The following is a 17,974-nucleotide window of genomic DNA, read 5'->3' as shown; positions in this document are numbered from 1 at the left end:
CTTAGATGGAGTTGATTAGCCAAGATGACTAAAAGATATTATTATTTTGGTTCATATATCATGTATTACTTCTGAGTTTAATAAATTTGAATGTGCATGTTATAAACATAAGTTAATTTGATTTATTTAATTAGCTTTGTTAAATTTTATTACATAAGTAATGATTAAATTGGTCATTAGTTGAATATATTTTGAATTTATAATGAATATACCTTTTATATATGTATATCTATCATTATTTTATAATTTTATTAGGTGTTTGTGTATCTTACGATACACAATTCGATACAATACACGATATAAAAAAATTAAAAATCGATTCTGTAGGGCCTCGTTTTGGGGCTTAGGCCCAACAGGTAGGTGGTTCTGGCCCAAGGAGTCCTAGACAATGAATTTGTAGAGAGCGGGTTACAGAACTAGGCCCTAACGAAGTGAGTGTTAGTTAACTTTGGGCCATACAACAATTGAGCATAAGAATATCTCATTCCTGTCCACTGGATATTCGGTCCGAGGAGACGTATGGGTGCACCTCTGTTCCTGATCAAAGGCTATGGTCTTTCTCTCTTTCTTCTGCTCTTCGTTCCTCTTTTTTCTGATCCCCTTCTTCATAGGGATTCCCTTCTCTTATATAGCCCCCTTGAAGTCATTAGAACCTTACACTTGTTGATCATTTGGACCTTCACTTGAGTGCCCGTCCCATCAGACATCTCCCCTATCTTTCTGTGAGTTGTAGTGGCCAAGGTAGCACTGTTCGCCTGTCCTTTCCACATTAATGCGGCTAGAAAAGTAGCTGCCCTGCATTTAATGTGGCAGCTGTAGTCTCTCCCTTGACATCCTATACTCTCTTCCCTCTCTCGGGCTTGTGGGACTCATCCCTGCTACTAATACTCGTTGGAGTGATTCTTTATTACTGGTAGGATGCATGTTTGAGCCATACTTGGCACGTCCGAGGAGACATTCCTCCTAAAACTGCCTTTTAAATAAGTTTGGGCCCATAAGAATTGGGTCAGGAGCCCTTTTGGCGCTTACACTTTCTCCTCGGACGTGGTTGAACTCTATATGGGGCCCAAGGCCCATTGTTTAATCTGGAGACTTTATCCCTACAATAGTCCCTCAAAATTCCGGTTCTTTCCCTCTTATCCGAGGAGAAAAGGCAAGATTTTGACATTTATGGGGTCATTTATTGTAAATTCTTGTTTCACCCGTGTGGAGGTACGGCCCCACGTGCCTCACTACTGCTAATGGCGTTTCGTAACTCACGAGGCGCTAATTATTGTGCTTGATGGCTTTATGTCCTTCTAATCCAACGGTGGGGCGCTAGATCAACGGTTGATATTTTTCCCATTTCTCTGGGCGGGAGTAAGCCCGTTCAGTTTCTCTCCACTATATAAGATTTCCAAAGAGACTTACTTCCATTTTTTGAAAAAGCACTCAAGCGTCCTAGAGCACTACGGCATTTCCTTTTGCAAAGCATTTGAAACTCCACATACACTCCCTCGAAGATTCCCAGCGAGTTCCTCACCCGTAAGTGCTCATTTCCCTTCCGTAGCCTTTCCCAGCTTTCTTCCTTAAGTAAATCTTCTTCGCGTCGCCTAGGGTTAGTGGGATGGGTAAGCTTGAGAAACTGGTAGACTCTCCGGCCGGTATGGAAGGCTTCAGGGCTAAATATCGTATCCCGCTGGGAGTAGGTCTAGAATATTGCTCTTTGGAAGAGGTCTTGATCAAGAGGAAGACGGGGCAGGTCGCCATTCCAATGATAGCCTTTGTGGAGGGAGGAATGACGATCCCTATGGGGAGAATAACTAGGGATTATTTGCGTGGTCATAGGTTGGCCCCCCACCAGTGCACTGCGAACATGTTCCGGATCCTAGGGTGCATAGACGTTCTGAACGAACAGATGAACCTTGGCCTCTCATGGCACGACGTAGTTCACCTATATGAATGTCATAGCCTCAACAAGTCGTATTACCTGAAATCCAGGTCCGATGAGGTGAGACTGATATCCTACCTTCCCAAGTCCAACAAAGGCTTGAAGGACGACCTTTTGATCGTCTCCGGAGCATGGCACGACGGTATTCACTGTCCTGTTAGGGCAATAACACCAGGTGGGGTACTGTAGGGTCAGACTCCTCGGAGGGGATCTTAGCCTCGAGTTTTCTTTTCCTTATTTCAGTTTTAGCTTTGATTATTTGCTTCCTCGGACTAACGTAACCCTTTCTTTGGGTTTTGCAAACAAGGAACGAACAACTCCTCGGCTAAGTTTGGTCAACGTCTTGGCTCTCAACTTCCTCCTAAGGTCTGAAATCTTTGTGAGCGAGGACGGGCAACTGCGTGCTGCTCCTTTTATTTTGGACTACGAGCCCCTTTCACTCGTTTTAGTGGACGCCGATCAAGCCATTAGGGTTGGAAGTCCCCGATTAGCCCGCATCGAAGTTTCTATACCAGGCTTTCTTGCTCAGAGAGACTTACCTCCCGTCCAATTGCCTACTTAGCGCGTTCTTCCCGAGGTGGTTGTCCCAGGAGAAGGAGCTGATTCCTCGCACTCATCTCTTGAGGATTAAATTGATCAATTCCGCTTCGCTGAGGAAGGAGAGGTATCAGCCAGGCCTGTAGAACTCTCAGACTCTGACTTTGACATAGACCATTCCTCGGCGGCACCCACCCTTGGCTTGGTAATTACATAAGTTGACACTAGTCAAGAGGTCGAAGAAGAAAGCATGGACTTGAAGCCAAGGTCTGGTCTTAGGGGCCTTTTGTCCAATAGAAATAAGGGGCAATCTTCTAGGGATGCCCCCAAGGAGCAGGCTAAATCCAAGCTTCCTCCTCCTCTTCCCTCCACAACTGACCCAGCGTTACAATCTCTTCTCAATTTGAGGCGGAAGAGGCCAGTGAAAGAGCTGAAAGAGGGCGAGGTTGGCCCTGAGAAGGCCAAGCAGCAGAAGAAGGGCAAAGAGCCCAAAGAAAAAAGAACAAAATTCGTTGATAGCCGAGACGAGGCGGCTATGAGGAGGGAGCAGCAGACCTGGTCCCCATGCCTAGAGTTGGATGGCGCCCCTATCTCGTGGGACGCGACTCTGTGGGAGTCCCAACGAGGACAGGCGTCCTATCTGGCTGAGGTTTTGCAGCAGCCCCTTCTCCTGCCCCGTGACATGGAGGGGCTCCAGGCTACTCGGCAGCCAGATCTCTTTATGTCACTGAAGAGAGATATGGCCATGGTGAATCAAGACTCTTCCCTATTCAGTTTCTTCATACTGCACCTATCTATTTGTTATCTTCTTTTAATCAATTTTCCATTACTCCTATGCAGGTCACTCAACAAATTTTTGTAGCTAAGGAGTGGGCCAAGAAGGCTCGTGAAGACCTACATACTAAGGTTCAGTCTCGCATCGCTGCGGAAAAGGCTATTGGCGCCCTCAGGTTGGAAAAGGATCGCCTGAATAACGAAGTAAAGGATGCGCTAAAGGCTTGCGCCAGTGCCGAGGCCGGGCTTAAGACCACCACCTAGTAGGCTGAGGAAATGTGCAAACAACTTCATATGTCCGAGATAAACCTCGCGACCGAGAAGCAGATGGTCTCAGACCTCAAGGCCGAGCTATCAAAGGCGAAAGAGGCAGCTCGCCTGGCCAGGGAGGCGGCTGAGGCTGTGGTGGTAACCTTCTACGAACGTGGAGTGGTAGACACCGAGGCCAGGTTGACCAATGAGGTGGCTACAGTGTGCAGGGACTACATTACTATGTCCTAGGGGGTGGCCTTGGACAGGGCGTTGTGCCTGCGGACTCCGACCTTAGGAAGATTGAGAATATCTTCTTCCCTGAAGATATTTGCGAGATTCTGGGTTCAGTTCCTCCTGAGGAGCCTGTTTCTGCTAAGGCCATTACTTTGGATTCCCTCGTACCTGAAGTCGAGGAGGTGCAGCCCCCTGCAAAAGACATGTCGCCTGAGGACACCCTCACAATAAGGGATGTGGTTGCGTAAGCCAAGGAGGCCGTTTCTGAGCCCAAGGCAGGAGGTGATCAACCTGAGGCGGAGGTCCTTGCAAAGAGTTCTACCTAGGATAAGGCCTAGGACATTAGTGTAGGACTTTACTTGTAGTTGTCTTCCCTTATTTTACCAAAATTAGTGTAGGACCCTTTTGTCTTTTGTCTCCTTATTTTATCAACGTTTGTAAGACAACGCATTTTGGAGCTTAATGAATGATATTATTTCTCCTTTGAATTTTGTCTGACTGCTTCTTTTTTTGCCTTTGTTTTGGATGAGTTTCTATTATGCTACTAACTGCTGAGAACCAAACGTTATTCGAAATTTAAGTAACACGGTTAAGCATGAATGAAGGGCTGAGAAAAATGATAGTTAACACTTAGATAAAACTGTACTCTGGTTAATTTCCCCCAAGCCAGTGGTCCGAGGAGCCAGGCAGGACTTAGGCTTTGTTTAACCCTTAGAAGAGATTGCATTCTAGTTAATTTCCCCCAATCCTGTGGTCCGAGGAGCTAGGCAGGACTTAGGTTCTGTTTAACACTTAGACGAAATTGCGCAGTAGTTAATTTCCCCTAATCTTGTGGTCCGAGGAGCCTGGCAGGACTTAGGTTCTGTTTAACACTTAAAAGAAGTTGCATTCTAGTTTATTTCCCCCAAGCCTGTGGTCCGAGGAGCCAGACAAGACTTGGGTTCTGTTTAACACTTTGAAGAAGTTGCATTCCAGTTAATTTCCCCCAAGCCTGTGGTCCGAGGAGCCAAGCAAGACTCAGGTTTTGTTTAACACTTTGAAGAAGTTGCATTCCAGTTAATTTCCCCCAAGCCTGTAGTTCGAGGAGCCAGGCAGGACTTGAGTTCTGTTTAACACTTTGAAGAGATTGGATTTTAGTTAATTTCTCCCAATCTTGTGGTCCGAGGAGCCAGGCAGGACTTAGGTTCTGTTTAACACTTAGATGAAATTGCACAGTAGTTAATTTCCCCCAATCTTGTGGTCCGAGGAGCCAGATAGGACTTAGGTTCTGTTTAACACTTTGAAGAAATTGCATTCTAGTTAATTTCCCCCCAATTCTGTGGTCCGAGGAGCCAGACAGGACTTAAGTTCTGTTTAACACTTAAACGAAATTGTGCAGTAGTTAATTTCCCCCAATCCTGTGGTCCGAGGAGTCAGACAGGACTTAGGTTCTGTTTAACACTTAGAAGAAGTTGCATTCCAGTTAATTTCTCCCAAGCCTATGGTCCGAGGAGCCAGGCAGGTCTTGGGTTCTGTTTAACACTTAGAAGAAGAGATTGCATTCTAGTTAATTTTCCCCAAGCCTGTGGTTCGAGGAGCCAGACAGGACTTGACATCTGTTTAACACTCAGAAGAAGAAGTGCACAGTAGTGTGGCGCCAAGAATTACATCTTTCATTAATAATAGTACATTTTTAGGTTATTTATATTCCAAGGGCGTGGCACTACACTTTCATCCAAATCTTCTAAAAAGTAGGCCCCTATGCCGGCGACAGAGGTGATACGATATGGGCCTTCCCAATTTGGTCCGAGTTTTCCCCACGCGGGATTTCTTGCAGTGCCCAAGACCTTCCTCAATACCAGATCCTCAGGTGCCAGGGGCCTTAGCTTTACCTTGGCATCGTAACCTTGCTTGAACTTTTGCTGGTAGTAGGCAAGTTGGACCATTGCGCTCTCCCTTCTTTCCTCGATGAGGTCCAAGCTCTTTTCCAGCAATCCGTTGTTAGCATTGGGGCAGAATGCGCTGGTCCTCTGTGTTGGGAAATTTATCTCTAGAGGAATAACTGCCTCGACCCCATAGGTCATTGAAAAGGGGGTTTCCCCTGTGGACCTACGTGGCGTGGTGCGGTACGTCCACAAGACATGGGGCAATTCTTCTACCCATCTTCCCTTCGCGTCATCTAACTTCTTTTTCAACCCATTCACTATGGTTTTATTGATGGCTTCAGCCTGCCCATTGCCCTGCGGGTAAGCCGGCGTGGAGTACCTATTGGCAATTCCTAACTCGCTACAATATCTCCTAAAAGCTTTACTATCAAATTGGAGGCCGTTGTTCGAGATCAGGGTGTGAGGGATTCCAAACCTAGTGACGATATTTTTCCAAACAAATTTCTTGGCGTCAACATCTCTAATGTTTGCCAGCGGCTCAGCTTCGACCCATTTTGTGAAATAATCCGTGCCGACAAGAAGAAATCTTTTGTTTCCCGCTACTTTAGGAAATGGTCGTAGGATGTCTAGGCCCCACTGTGTGAACGACCAAAGGCTGGATAGCGGATTAAGGGTTCCGCCTGGCTGATGTATATTCGGGGTGAACCTTTGGCACTGGTCGCACTTCTTTACATACTCTTGCGCCTCTTTCTGCATGCTCGGCCACCAATAACCTTGCGTTATGGCCCTATGGGACAGGGACCTACCTCCCGTATGACTTCTGCAAATCCCTTCGTGTAATTCCTCCAGGATGAGTTCAGTGGCATCCGAGTGCACGCATAGCAAGTACGATCCTGAGAACGAGCGCTTATACAGTTTGGAGTCCTTGGACAGCTAGAATCGAGAAGCCTTTCTTCTAATCTTGTCGGCCTCGTTCTTATCTTCTGGTAAGGTGTTGTGCTTTAAGAATAGTACTAGAGGATCCATCCAGCTAGGTCTTGCCCTGATGCTGTGAACCCGTACTGAGTTGGTTCTTGCCACCTTTAGGCTGTAGAGATCTTCTACGAGAATAACCAGAGGAAGTGACTGAGCTGAGGAGGTGGCGAGCGTTGCAAGAGAGTCAGCATGGGTGTTCTCGCTCTTGGACACGTGCGCTAGATTGAAGTGATCGAAATGTGCCCGCAAGTGCTCGACCTGGACTAAGTACTCTTGCATTCTTTCATCCCTCGCTTCCAATTCCCCATTTACTTGTCCCACAACAAATCTTGAGTCCGAGAACATGTTCAAGGATTTTTCACCCAGTTTCTGGATCATTGACATTCCTTCCAATAATGCCTCATACTCTACTTCGTTATTCGTGGCGGAGAAGCCCAGCCTCAGCGATTTTTCGATGGTAATCCCCTCGGGGGAAATCAGGACGAGCCCCACCCCCGAGCCTTTTTGGTTGGTCGCGCCGTCAACGTGTGCTTTCTAATAAGTGGGTTGTTGTTGAAAGATTGTGCCGATCAGTTTCCCGTCTGGGTTTAGTGGCCCTCCTCCTCCTTCTGGTGTGGGTTCTGCAAACTCAGTTACTAGATCCGCGAGAACCTGACCCTTCACAGCGGTATGGGGCATATACCTAATGTTGAAAGCGCCCAGAATCGTCCCCCACTTTGCTATTCTGCCTGTGTAGTCAGCACTTCAGAGTATTGATTTGAGCGGAAGTTGGGTCAGTATAATAACGGTGTGTGCTTGGAAATAGTGGGGGAGCTTTCGTGTGGCTTGCACGATTGCCAGGACGGCCTTTTTGAGGGGGAGGTAGCGGATCTCTGCCTCGTGCAACGATTTACTTACGTAGGAGACGGGTCATTGTGTGCCGTTGTCTTCCCGGATCAACACCAAACTTACTGCGTGAGGGGCTACCGCAATATAGGCAAACAGTACCTCATCGGCTTCTGGACTGGACATGATTGGTGGTCGAGCCAAGTATTCCTTAATTTGTTGGAAGGCTAAGGCGCACTCTTCCGTCCATTCGAAGCCTTTCCACTTGTATAATAAGAGGAAGAAAGGCCTGCACCTGTCCGCCGAGCGAGAGATAAAATGGTTTAAGGCTGCAATTATGCCAATGAGTTTTTGGACCTCTTTGGAGTTCCGAGGAGGCTACAGGCTATGGATAGCTCTAATTTGGTCGGGGATGACTTCAATGCCTCTATGGGTCACCATGTAACCTAAGAATTTCCCTAATCCCACTTCGAATGAACACTTGGACGCGTTTAGGCGCAGCCTGTACTTTCTCAGTATTCCAAAGACATCGCCGAGGTCCCTGACGTGATTGGGCACTAACTTTCTCTTCACCACCATGTCGTCTATATAGACTTCGATACTCTTACTCATCTGTAGTTCAAACATCCTGGTCATCATCCTTTGGTAGGTCGACCCAGCATTCTTCAAGCCAAAGGGCATTACCTTGTAATGGAAGTTTCCAACGGGAGTGACAAAAGCTGTTTTTTCTTGGTCCTCGGCGGCTAAGGGTATCTTATGGTAGCCTTGGAAGGCGTCCAAAAAGCTCATTTGAGGGTGTCCCACAGTTGAATCCACCAATCGGTCTATCCGCGGCATAGGGAAAGGGTCCTTCGGGCAGGCCTTGTTCAGGTCTGTGAAATCCACGCAGACTCGCCATTTCCCACTCTTCTTCTTCACCATGATTGTGTTGGCCAGCCATTCGGGATAGAATACCTCCTTGATAGCCCTTACTTTCTTCAATTTTATAACCTCCTCTCTCACAGCCTTTGCATGCTCTTTCGACGGTCGCTGAGGAGGCTGCTTCTTAGGTGTTACGGCCGGGCTAACATTGAGGTGGTGGCAAATGAAATCTGGATCGATCCCCGGAGCCTCGTAGGCGTCCCATGCAAATACGTCCACATTCTGTCTGAGGAAGTCAATTAGTGTTTCCTTCTCTTAGGGCGGTAGTTCTGAGCCGACCTGAAAAAATCTTTCTGGGTCGGAGCCAACAAGAACTTTCTCCAAATCCTCACAACTCGCTTCCTTGGTAGGTCCCCCACTACCCAAGGCCAGGGCCGAGGTCGTTAATTGCTATAAGTCATTCTCGGCTGAGATGGAGGGCTCAGTATTCGGTCGTTGCGAGATTGCTGACACCATGCATTGCCGGGCCATGGCCTGGTTCCCTATTACTTCTTTCACTCGACCTTTCGATGGATACTTCACCTTTTGGTGTAAGGTTGATGACATAGCCCCTAGGGCATGGAGCCACGGTCTGGCTACGATGGCGGTGTAGGGGGAGTATGCGTCTACCACTATGAAGTCCACCTCCACCACGTCTGAGTCTGTTTGTATAGGCAGCCTAATCATGCCTTTCGGAGTGACGGTTTTTCCCTCGAAACTCACTAAAGGGGAATCGTATACTGTCAGGTCCTTTGGTTTCAGCTTCAACCCCTTGTACAAGTCGGGATACATCACTTCCACGGCGCTGCCCTGATCGACTAGCACCTTCTTCACGTTGTATCCACCGATCCTGAGCGTGACGATTAGGGAATCGTCGTGGGGTTGGAGGGTTCCCAGTTTGTCCTCATCCGAGAATCTGATTCGGGGCGTGGCCATCCCCTTAGCCCTCTTGGACTCCCTATCGTCAGCTTCAGAGGGGAGTCTGCTTACCGACATTACTTTGAAAGGATCAGAGCCGGTCCTCCCCAACGCGGCGAGAATGACATTTATCATGCCAACGGGTGGTCTCAATGTGCTTTGCCTTGTTTCAATGTTCGACTGCTTTTGCCATCCGACAGGGTGGTGCAGCAAGTGTCGCAACTTCCCCTCTCGGACCAGCCGATCCAAGTGGTTTTTCATATTTCTGCAATCATCGGTGGCGTGACCCGTCTCTTGGTGATACGCGCAATATAGATTCTGGTTACATTTTGTGGGGTCACCTGCCATCCTGCTTGGCCATTGAAAGAACGGTTCGTTCTTCACTTTCTCTAGGATCTTATGTAATGGTTCTCGGAACACAGCATGGACTGCCTGTGCCCCTGTGGATCCAGACTGCTCCGGGTAATCCCTTCTCGGCCGATGGCTGCTGTTAAAGCGGTCCGACCTGAAGTCCCTCCTCTCCTGAGGGACAACCTTGCTTTGTCCTTTCCCATCTGTTGGTCTTCTTCGACTCTCTTGTACTTGTCGATTCTGTCCATGAGTTGGCGCATGCTAGTGACCGGTTTCCCTGTCAGGGACTTCCTTAAACCATGCCCTGTTGGCAGGCTCCTCTTAAATGTGCTAATGGCGACGTCATCGTAATTTCCCTCTCTCATTATACATTTCCCAATATCTGTCTGAATAGGCCTTTAGTGTCTCTCCTTCTCGCATGGACAAGGACAGGAGGGAATCTAGGGGTCGAGGGACTTTGCTGCTGGTTATGAAGCGGGAACCAAAAGCCTGTGTCAGCTGCTTAAAAGAGTTTATGGAGTTTGGCTTGAGGCCATCAAACCATCTCATCGCCATGGGTCCCAAGTTGGACGGAAACACTTTGCACATCATCGCCTCGTCCTTGGAATGGACGGCCATCCTCTGGTTAAACTAGCTTACATGCTCTACTGGGTCTGTCTGACCATTATATATGGCAAAGGTGGGTTGGTGGAACCGCCGAGGAAGCTCAGCCCCCTCTATCCTATGCGTGAAAGGCGACTGGGAGATGCGGTCCAGGGCCTTACTCATGGCGTCGTTTGCTAGGCCTTGGTAAGATGGGCTTTTGTGGCCGCGTTTGCGAGGTTGCTCTTCCTCATAGGAAAAGGTTTCACTTGAAGGGGTTCTTGATCTCTGCCTGTACTCATTGTCCTCCTCATCGCTAGTGTCTGAGTCGGGTGAAGGACGCTTTCGCTGCGCTCGGCGTAACTTCTTCTTCAAGTCGTCGATTTCTTGCTGTAGAGCCCTATGATCGTTTTGCTTATGGGATGCGTGACCTTTCCCTTTTGAGCGACTTCTGCTCGTGTGGGAGGTGTTTACACTACCCTTTCGCTGCTTGTCTTGATCTCTTTCTCGTTCGAGGTTCAAAAAGTTGTCTTGTTGTTGGGAGTTTGTGTGTCTGGTTTGGCGCGGACCTGATCCTTCCATTTCTAACGGTTTCACTTGTCGAGGTACAAGTTCTTCCCACAGACGGCGCCAATTGTAGGACCTCGTTTTGGGGTCCAGGCCCAACAGGTAGGTGGTTCTGGCCCAAGGAGTCTTAGACAATGAATTTGTAAAGAGCGGGTTACAGAACTAGGCCCTAACGAAGTGAGTGTTAGTTAACTTTGGGCCATACAACAATTGAGCATAAGAATATCTCATTCCTGTCCACTGGATATTCGGTCCGAAGAGACGTATGGGTGCACCTCTGTTCCTGGTCAAAGGCTATGGTCTTTCTTTCTTTCTTCTACTCTTCGTTCGTCTTTGTTCCGGTCCCCTTCTTCATGGGGATTCCCTTCTCTTATATAGCCCACTTGAAGTCATTAAAACCTTACACTTGTTGATCATCTGGACTTTCACTTGAGTGCCCGTCCCATCAGACATCTCCCCTATCCTTCTGTGAGTTGTAGTGGCCAAGGTAACACTGTTCGCTTGTCCTCTCCACATTAATGCGGCTAGAAAAGTAGTTGCCCTGCATTTAATGTGGCAGCTGTAGTCTCTCCCTTGACATCCTATACTCTCTTCCCTCTCCCGGGCTTGTGGGACTCATCCCTGCTACTAATACTCGTTGGAGTGATTCTTTATTGCTGGTAGGATGCATGTTTAAGCCATACTTGGCACGTCTGAGGAGACATTCCTCCTCGGACCTCCTTTTAAATAAGTTTGGGCTCATAAGAATTGGGCTGGGAGCCCTTTTGGCGCCCACACTTTCTCCTCGGACGTGGTTGAACTCTATATGGGGCCCAAGGCCCATTGTTTAATCTGGGGACTTTACCTCTACAGATTCACGATATGATTCATGATTTGACAACTATGTCTGTAATAGCTCGTAAGATAGCTTTTATGATTGGGACTAGCTTATAAGCTAATACTTTTTATATATAGTTTCTTAATTTTTTTTTAATTACAAGTATATTTTTACACATTTTTAATAAAAAAAAAAAAATAGGTTGTTTATAAATGAACACAAATCTCGAAGCCAAAAAAAAATGCACAACTGCTGGGGTGATAAATTATTGGGTAAAACATTATTTTCGTCCCTAAACTTTTATAAAAGTTCATTTTTCATTCATAAACTTTACAAAACATTTTACTTTTCATCTTTTTGTCACTATATGGCCTAATAGAGTGATGACGGAACAAAGTTTCTTCCCAAATTAGTTTGGAGAGAAACTTTTCAAACTTCTCATATATCTCTTTTTTTGTTGTGAATTTTGAAAATCGAACCGTTAAATTTCATGTTCCTTATCCTCTTAACATGTATATCAAATTTCATTCAAATCGGTTGTTAGTTACTATTCGATCATTAAATTTATTTTTTATACACAATTTTAGATTACGAAAACTTGAAATTTTAATATTTTTTTGATGACATAGCAATTGACTTTTGATCTTTTTGAAATTTTACAAGCATAAAGGATATAAGAAACACATGTAATCTAACGGTTAAATTTTCAAAATTCACACTCGATATAATGATATATAAGTAGTTTGTAGGATTTCTCTTCAAACTAGTTTGAAGAGAAACTTTGTTCTAGTTTGAAGAGAAACTTTGTTCGTGATGACGTAGTATCTACTTTGACCGAATTATTTTATTTATAAAATTATGGACAGATGTCAGAGTCATTGGTACACATGGATTAATTTAAAAAAAAAAAAAAACTAATAGTTCGGATTTTAATTTAAAAATTTATCAAGATTTAAAATAAATCCCAAATTTAACCCCTCCCATCTCTTAATGTCGGCACTTGGCACTGATTCAAGCTCTATTCTCTAGAATCTACCACCCACCCATGTCCTCATCATTTTGATCCATCCAAGTATTCATCCTATCTTGCAATGATGAAAAGCACTATAGTAAGAAGAAGGAGAGCACTAGAGACGAAGAAGGAGATGATGACAATGACAAGGAAGAAGATCTGGTGTTTTCTCAAAAAATAGAGAAAATCCCGTCTATGTTCATGCCTCACAATATAAAACACCCTAAAGATCGAAAACCTAATCATAAAATAAAAGAAGCTAATGCTACAAACGAAAAAAAAAACCCATCAAAACATAGAAAATGAATGAAAGATATGGGAAGTTTTGGTTGAACGTCCGACGTTGCTGGAGAAGGACAGCTTGAATTGGTTTTTATTTTTTATTTTTATAATTAATTAATTAATTGATATTATTATTTTAATGTTTTGGTGTTTAAATTTTTTATTTTAAATCCTAATAAATTCTCAACATAAATATGAGCTGGATTTTTTTATTATTATAAAAATGGCACATCAGTTTGTAAGAATGTCACCTCACTCAATATTTAATTTATGTGTGTCAATAACTCTTTGCCACGTGTCTCTAATTTTTTGAATAAAATAATTTGGTCCAAGTCAAATATTATATCATTATTATTCTGTTAAACCACATAAGATATAAACTAACAGATATAGATGAAAAAATGAAAAGTAAAATGTTTTGTAAAGTTAATTGACAAAAAATGAACTTTTATAAAAATTTAAGATGAAAATAATATTTTTACCCTAAATTACTATTATTGATGATGTTGGTGGTTACTAATTAGTCCACCTGAGATTCATGAGATCCAATAAAAAATTTATTAATTAAACGTAAGGTAACACGTTGCTCAAGAAAGAATATCACCATAAAGAGAGATAATGATTAGAGATACAAATTCAAGAATTGTGATTACTGATTAGGTAGGTATTGCATCGTATGGAAGTAATTGCACGTGGTTGAATACCACCCAAACTCAATCCCAGATTCATTGCTGTTTACAGACAATGTGGTCCTGTAAGCCCGTGTTGATATTGGTTTAATGTCAAACTTTTGGGACAGTTTCCTATCGTTTTGTGACACAATGACGCAAGGAGGGACGTATGCATGTCGGTTAAGTACCTATTGAGCCTGTTTTTTTAGAGCAAATTAAAAATACAAATTGACCTATTATATTGTGAGAATTGTTAAACTTTGATTCGATTTTGGAAGAAACGAAGAGAAAAAGAAAGGAGTTGAAAATTGAAAGGGTCTAGTTTTTAAATAGATTTTCCTTTAAAATATTCTCTCTCTTTCTCCGATGTTGAAAAACCGACGGAACCTGCAGACAGCAAAGAAGGAAAAATATAAGATGATCAACATTTGATGTGACTTAAAAAAAAAAAAAAAAAAAGCAGAAAATTTTATGTGACTTGAAGTAGACATTTGAGTAATTATTGAGGATCGTTGGGGTTTATATACAATTATGGCCTTCCGCCTTCGTTTATAGCTTTCTTATACATTTGCATGAAATATAAAGTTATATTTTTTACCTGCATGAGAAACATTTTTCTTGATTTATAAGATACCAATTTTTTTTTCTTTTTTTCTTACATGGATCTACGATGAGTGCAATCACTTCATTCTCTACACAATGTATATGTAAAAGAATTCTGGTATATACTTATCGTTTGAATGCCTACTTAAAATCTAAGAAGCATGGATACTATATTTAGGATACCGTATTTGTGTTGTACTAATGTCATACAAGTGTCGTATTAACAATTTATGTTATAATTTTTCAGAAATTGCTTGTGTCATTATATCGTACTCGTATTCGTGTCTGTACTTGTATCCATGTCCGTATCCGTGATTCTTAACTTAAAGTTCACCTCAAATATGTTAAAAAAGTCTATAAAGAAACATGATTCAATTGGTGATAAATTCAGAAAACAAAACAAAAGATTTTATGGGTTATTAATTTAATTATTTATCCCAGAAAGAATATCAAATTTAAGAAAGACATTGGGCATCTAACGCAAAAGAAAAGTAATATCGTTCGATCTATTCTAAATTTATATTTTTCTCACATGGAGAGATTTGTAAATCTTTTTCATTTGAGATTGGATAAAGAGATTTGTTACTATTCAGCTTATTTTTGCTATTATTTATGGGTACTATGCACTTTTTGATATTATTTATGGGTCCTACTGTACTATTTCAGTTAACCTTTATTTTTATTTACAATATTTTCAATGAAAAATTTTCAATTTTAACAAAATAAACAGATCCTCAACAAGTCCTAAATTTATATTTTTCTCACGTGGGAGAGATTTGCAAATCTTTTTCATATATTTGACAGAGGATAAAGAGATTTGTTACGTTAAAGCAATGTTTTTTTCTTTTTCTTTTTTGGCTAATTAAAGCCATGTGAGATAACGCAAAGTTCAGCAAAGATATTGGTCCCGCCCCAACCTCTTTGCGGCAGTATCTTTTCACATTTACTTTACAATATGAAATAAAAACGAGGAGTTAGAAGTAGAACATAGCAACAAAGCACAACTTGAATCGTCAATGGTTTTTGTTTAAGCAAATTCTTTAGAGTTGAGACACACACAAACATTGGGGTCCTACACCATTTAACGCATTCCCACGCCAATAATTCTGGCTCCTCCGTGTAGCTTGCCGTTTGTGGGCAACAAAATTTTGCCACCGGCCTTAGATGCACCCATATTCCAAACTCTAGAGTAGTAAGAATATTAGGTGGTAATTCAGACCGGCTTCAAAAGAAAATGAATTAGGTGGTTTACAATTGTTTATAATTTTTGTCAACAAATAGGTCAGTAACTGTGGAGTACAAGCCTAATCTTAGGACAATATTATATAGATTGAGGATAGGTTTTCAATATCATAGTTGCTTATAAATATTAAAAAAGACTCTTTCTCATGTGATTGTAGTCATATTTTCTTATTTCAAAGACTGTAAGAATATAATAAACAAGTTTCAATTTAAATTCCCAATACTAGAAATTGATTCACCTAGTCCGGTCCCAACTTATAAGAGTTTTTTTATTGGCTAAACTAAGAGTTTATAAACTAAGCCTCAAATCCTTGAATATATAAGATGCAATATATTATAGTTGAACAAAGCTGACCAAAATGACCCATTTAGGCCATTATAATGGATTAAAAGCAATTTACTTTACACAAACTAAAGGCTAAAGTGTGACCGTGTGAGCACGTAGGATATGAAGGCTTTTCATAATGAGTTGACATGCATTACTACCATAGTCCATCGATTTGAACCTAACTATTTACCACATGCTTCCATGAATATCCAGGTGCTTAGGACATGTTTGGTTTGCTGAAAAAAACACCGTTTTTTGTTTTTATTTTCAGATTTTAGTGGGTCCTACCATTAAAAAAACTGATTTGGTTTTAGCATTTGTATTCAGTTTTCATTTTCAATATTGTAAAAGTTGAATTTGAATACAAAAAATGAATACAATTTTTCTAAGTTTTCGTTTTGTATGAATATGAATATAATGGTATATTCGTAAATATTGTGAAGACACAAAATTACTCTTATTTTAGTGATGTGATGTGTGTAAGTGAGAAAAGTTATTTAAAAAAAAAAATGCTAACCAAACTTGGGTATAATATATTTTATATTCAAATTATGTATTCAAAATAACTTACCAAACACTACTAAATATAAAAATAAGTGTTTTTTTTTTCTATATTCAAATTCAAGATTTAAATATAGAATAAAGAAAATGAAATATAGATAAACAATTTTTTGAAACGAAACAGGCTCTTAACGACTCTAGACGAAATTGGACTCAATCAATCTACACCAAAGCCAGTGCCAATTCGATCATATATTTTTTTTGGATAATGATCATTTTCTTTGGCCAAAAAAATAAAATAAACTTTTGTGGTCCTAATGTCCTATTCACACTCCGTCACACTTCACACATATCATCAAAGCCAAACAAAACTTTGGGGTCCCATCTCTCTCTCTCTCTCTCTCTCTGTGTTGAAAACTCTATAAATTGGGAGAACCACACTGCTCTTACTCATCCACTACTACAGAGAATCTTATTAGAGTGTGTGTTTGCTTAGTACATTTGTCTTCAATCTTCTTGTGTTGCTAAGGAAAATGGCTTACTCAAAGACTTTCCTTCTTCTTGGTCTTGTCTTTGCTGTGGTTCTTCTCGTCTCCTCCGAGGTCTCAGCTCGTGAGCTAGCTCGTAAGCTACTTTCTTGAGCTAAATATATGCCTTTACTACTTTTTTTTAAGCCCAAATGTCTTTTTTTTTTTTTTGTTCTAGAATTGGTGTTTTTGGTTTATGTCAAAGACAGAGGTTCACCAACATGCATCAAATGCCTTCAAATACCAACTTGTCATGGGAAATTTACCAAAATTGCATAATTGCAAGTGGACCTCCTTGTAGCAAATACACTGCCAATAAACCTATTCGATCGGTTGGAGCTAGTTTTTTTTACAAGTACATAAGGTTACCATGAATCTTGGTCACTTGGTTATAATATCTCTGAGTCAATCAAAGTGTAAAATGACTGTTCATTTATAATGATAATATGCATTCACTCTGACAAGAAATGATAATGAAATAAACAAAGGAGAAAAAAAGATATAGTACATAGTTTTGTTAATCCATATTGATTAAGGAAAAAAGTAAAAGAAAGAAGCATTGCATCTTATTGTTTTACAAAATAATGGAGCATCATTTTCATGAGTTCCATGTGGGAAGTATATACTTCTAAGCTCTTATGTTTTGTAATCCATTATTTTTTTAATTATATATTTTTCAGTACACCTTGACATTATATTTTAGCCATGTTGTAAACATTTTCATTTCTTTTTGTAGAGGAGACTGTGCAAACTGACGCAGTGAATGAGGACAAGCATGGTCATCACCATGGACACGATCACAGACACGGACACGGCCATGGCCATGGACACCATGGCAAACCAGGTCATGGTGCTGCTGGAGAGAAACTTGAAGAGACCGACCAAAATTAGATTAATCCTTTGTCCTACGGTTTCTGAATGGGTGTGTCTTATCAATATGTGTTACTTGTCTAATAAGCTTGTATGCCAATAAGGTTTAACTTACAACCACAGTAGGTGTATAAGCTTTATCTTTGTTTTCTTTGTCATGTATGTCCTACTTTTTATGTATTAATAAACGTGCTTGAACTTGTGAAATTCAGGATGTCTTGCAATTTGTCTACCTATCATTTCCTTTGCTTATACCCTACCTATAACTTCAATTGCATTACGCATTGACTGTTTCAAAATGAACACAAGTAGATAAAAAAATTATTACCTAAATCTGGGTAATTCTTTCAATATGGATATTTATTTTGTGGGGGCAGTTGTATGCAACTACAACTGCTTCCTCATAGCATG

General features: G+C 41.8%; 2 protein-coding genes across 2 annotated transcripts in view; both read left to right on the top strand.

Annotated features, from left to right (window-relative positions):
• The window catches only part of LOC126694478 (glycine-rich protein DC7.1-like), a 35,056-nt gene extending 17,286 nt beyond the window's left edge, over window positions 1–17,770 (top strand). The window contains exon 3 of the transcript XR_007645788.1: window positions 17,734–17,770. The gene's annotated coding sequence lies outside the window, so the exon portion shown is untranslated. The remainder of the gene's footprint in view (window positions 1–17,733) is intronic.
• Window positions 16,598–17,770, top strand: LOC126694479 (glycine-rich protein DC7.1-like). The gene is made up of 2 exons (XM_050390756.1): window positions 16,598–16,790; window positions 17,430–17,770. Exons 1-2 carry the CDS (start codon window positions 16,700–16,702, stop codon window positions 17,582–17,584), a joined length of 246 nt encoding a protein of 81 aa, XP_050246713.1. The 5' UTR covers window positions 16,598–16,699; the 3' UTR covers window positions 17,585–17,770.
• Window positions 17,771–17,974: the final 204 nt, after the last annotated feature.

This window comes from Quercus robur, chromosome 8 (assembly GCF_932294415.1).
Source record: "Quercus robur chromosome 8, dhQueRobu3.1, whole genome shotgun sequence".
Lineage (NCBI taxonomy): Eukaryota > Viridiplantae > Streptophyta > Magnoliopsida > Fagales > Fagaceae > Quercus > Quercus robur.
The sequence above is the reverse complement of the archived record's forward strand: the minus strand, read 5'-3'. Positions and strand labels throughout refer to the sequence as shown.